Source organism: Lathyrus oleraceus, chromosome 5, assembly GCF_024323335.1.
Source record: "Lathyrus oleraceus cultivar Zhongwan6 chromosome 5, CAAS_Psat_ZW6_1.0, whole genome shotgun sequence".
NCBI lineage: Eukaryota > Viridiplantae > Streptophyta > Magnoliopsida > Fabales > Fabaceae > Lathyrus > Lathyrus oleraceus.
The window spans coordinates 559,924,315-559,926,427 of record NC_066583.1 but is presented as its reverse complement, the minus strand read 5'-3'; the positions used below and the strand labels follow the sequence as shown (position 1 = coordinate 559,926,427).

At 36.7% G+C, this 2,113-nt stretch overlaps 1 protein-coding gene across 1 annotated transcript; it reads left to right on the top strand.

Moving 5' to 3' along the window:
- The first annotated feature begins 1,094 nt into the window (after positions 1–1,094).
- LOC127086407 (uncharacterized) lies at positions 1,095–1,688 on the top strand. Its single transcript, XM_051027165.1, has one exon. It carries the CDS (start codon positions 1,168–1,170, stop codon positions 1,657–1,659), a length of 492 nt encoding a protein of 163 aa, XP_050883122.1. The 5' UTR covers positions 1,095–1,167; the 3' UTR covers positions 1,660–1,688.
- The last annotated feature ends 425 nt before the right edge of the window (positions 1,689–2,113 follow it).

The following is a 2,113-nucleotide window of genomic DNA, read 5'->3' as shown; positions in this document are numbered from 1 at the left end:
GTGTGAACTTACTACCGAAATCCCTTGTATTCTAAGTGTCGTTCATCAAACCTCACTTTGAATACTCCCCAGTGTGTGTCTGATTCTCCAGCAGGACTGTTTCCCCAGCAATTTGTTTTTTTTTACCCCATTTGTCTGTCTCCCTGTGGATCATCAGTATTCCCCACAGTTTGGTCTGTCTAGTAGCATCTCCTGTCAAGGGTCCATCATATCCCTAGCAGATGAAAATTACAAAAAAGAATCATGCATCCATGCATATCATGTCATATCATATCATATCATATCATATCATATCATATCATATCATATCATATCATATCATATCATGTCACATCATGTCATAGGGATTCAGGATCAAAATCCGAGTCTTCTTAGTATTTAACCATCTCCCACTACGATCATATGAAGAGTGTCCTGCCTCATATTCTCTAGTTGAAGATACTTAAATAGGGGCAACTGTCATACCCCGATTTTGGTCCTGAATTTTTTATTTTTGTTTGGCACTTGGCCTAAAGTTCATGTGCATACATTCATTCCCAACTCCATATTTTTGCTACACATTGATCATTGTCTATGCCTTTTTTATCATGGTGCTTTTGACTATAAAATGGATTTTAATCATTTGACTTTTGTAATTTTTCAATTTTTGATTTTAATTTTAAATTAAGTTCAATTCCCAAATTTCAATTTAATTTTAATTGTTATTTTTACTAATGATTCAAAACTCTAATTGATTTTAATTTTCAAATAGATGTTAGAATTGATGTCAAAGGTAATTTTAACAAATTATTGGATTAATTTGATTTTAATTGGGTTTTCTACTTTTTTTTTATTTAAATTGATATTTAAATTAGTCTTGGATTATTCCTAAAAAAAATCCATTTTATATCCATAGTACATTTCAAAATCAGAATGGCATTACAACGTTATCATGAATTACAAAGTCATCTTCCAAAGGACAAACAATTCCATTTCCATATCAATACATTGATACTAAAATGTGACATTACATGTTGTTCTTACAAAAAGGTCCTAATCCTACACTAGCTTTTATGCTACATGACATGTTCCAAATACTACACTTCATGATCATCGAACCATCCTTTCATTTCAACGCTATTTCTTCTTCAACGAACCACAACAACAAATCTCATCTGATCTCTCACCATGGCTTCCGCCGCCGCAGCCGCCGTTTCAACCTCTTTACTTCTAACCAATTCCGTGTCCATAAACAAGATAGATCACTCTATTCTCAAGATCAAACCATCCACTTCCTCGCTTCGTCAACGCAGGTTGCACCTTTCTTCTACCAGAAAGCCTCTAATTGTTCAAGCTGCATATAGTGATGGTGGAAGGGGCAACAATGCTAGCGTCTTTGTTGGCGGCTTTATCTTGGGAGGATTAATCGTTGGAACTCTTGGATGTGTATATGCACCTCAGATCAGCAATGCTATAGCTGGAACTGACAGGAAAGAGTTAATGAAAAAACTGCCGAAGTTTATATATGATGAAGAAAAGGCTTTAGAGAAAACAAGGAAAGTATTGTCTAATAAGATTGAACAATTGAACTCTGCTATAGATGAAATTTCTTCCCAGCTTCGGTCAGGGGATAACCTAAATAGGGAAGCCGTGAACTCTGATGAAGTTGAAGCTGTCTAATGAGAGACTGTTGCTTTGCCAAGAATATCGGTGGTTTATTGCTGCCGTGGCTCACACACATGTTCTTCAAGAGGGGTCTGTTAAAGGACGTGCAGCGGATATCATTGCTGCAGCAAACACGGCTGCTGAAGTGGCATTGAGGCTTGGAAAGAAGAACCAAGATGTAACTGATGCGATTCAGAAGGGTTGATGATGCCGAGCTTGAAGAGAATGAAGTTTATGCAATCGATATTGTAGCCAGCACCGGAGAAGGCAAGCCAAAGCCATTCCTGCATCAACCAAATTTTCACAACATGATCAATCTCCAAACTCAGGAAATACAAAGTTTCACATTAAAGAAAGAGCAACAAAATTTCGGTTTTCTAAAAGCCAAGAAATCGTTTCCAAACACTTATCTCCTTGTTGGATGGGTGCAATGATTTCCGCCATGTCCACAAAACAACTACCATTTCCT

Excerpts from the sequence above, each read along its gene's own strand:
- LOC127086407 (XM_051027165.1), top strand. The coding sequence starts at position 1,168 with ATGGCTTCCGCCGCCGCAGCCGCCGTTTCAACCTCTTTACTTCTAACC.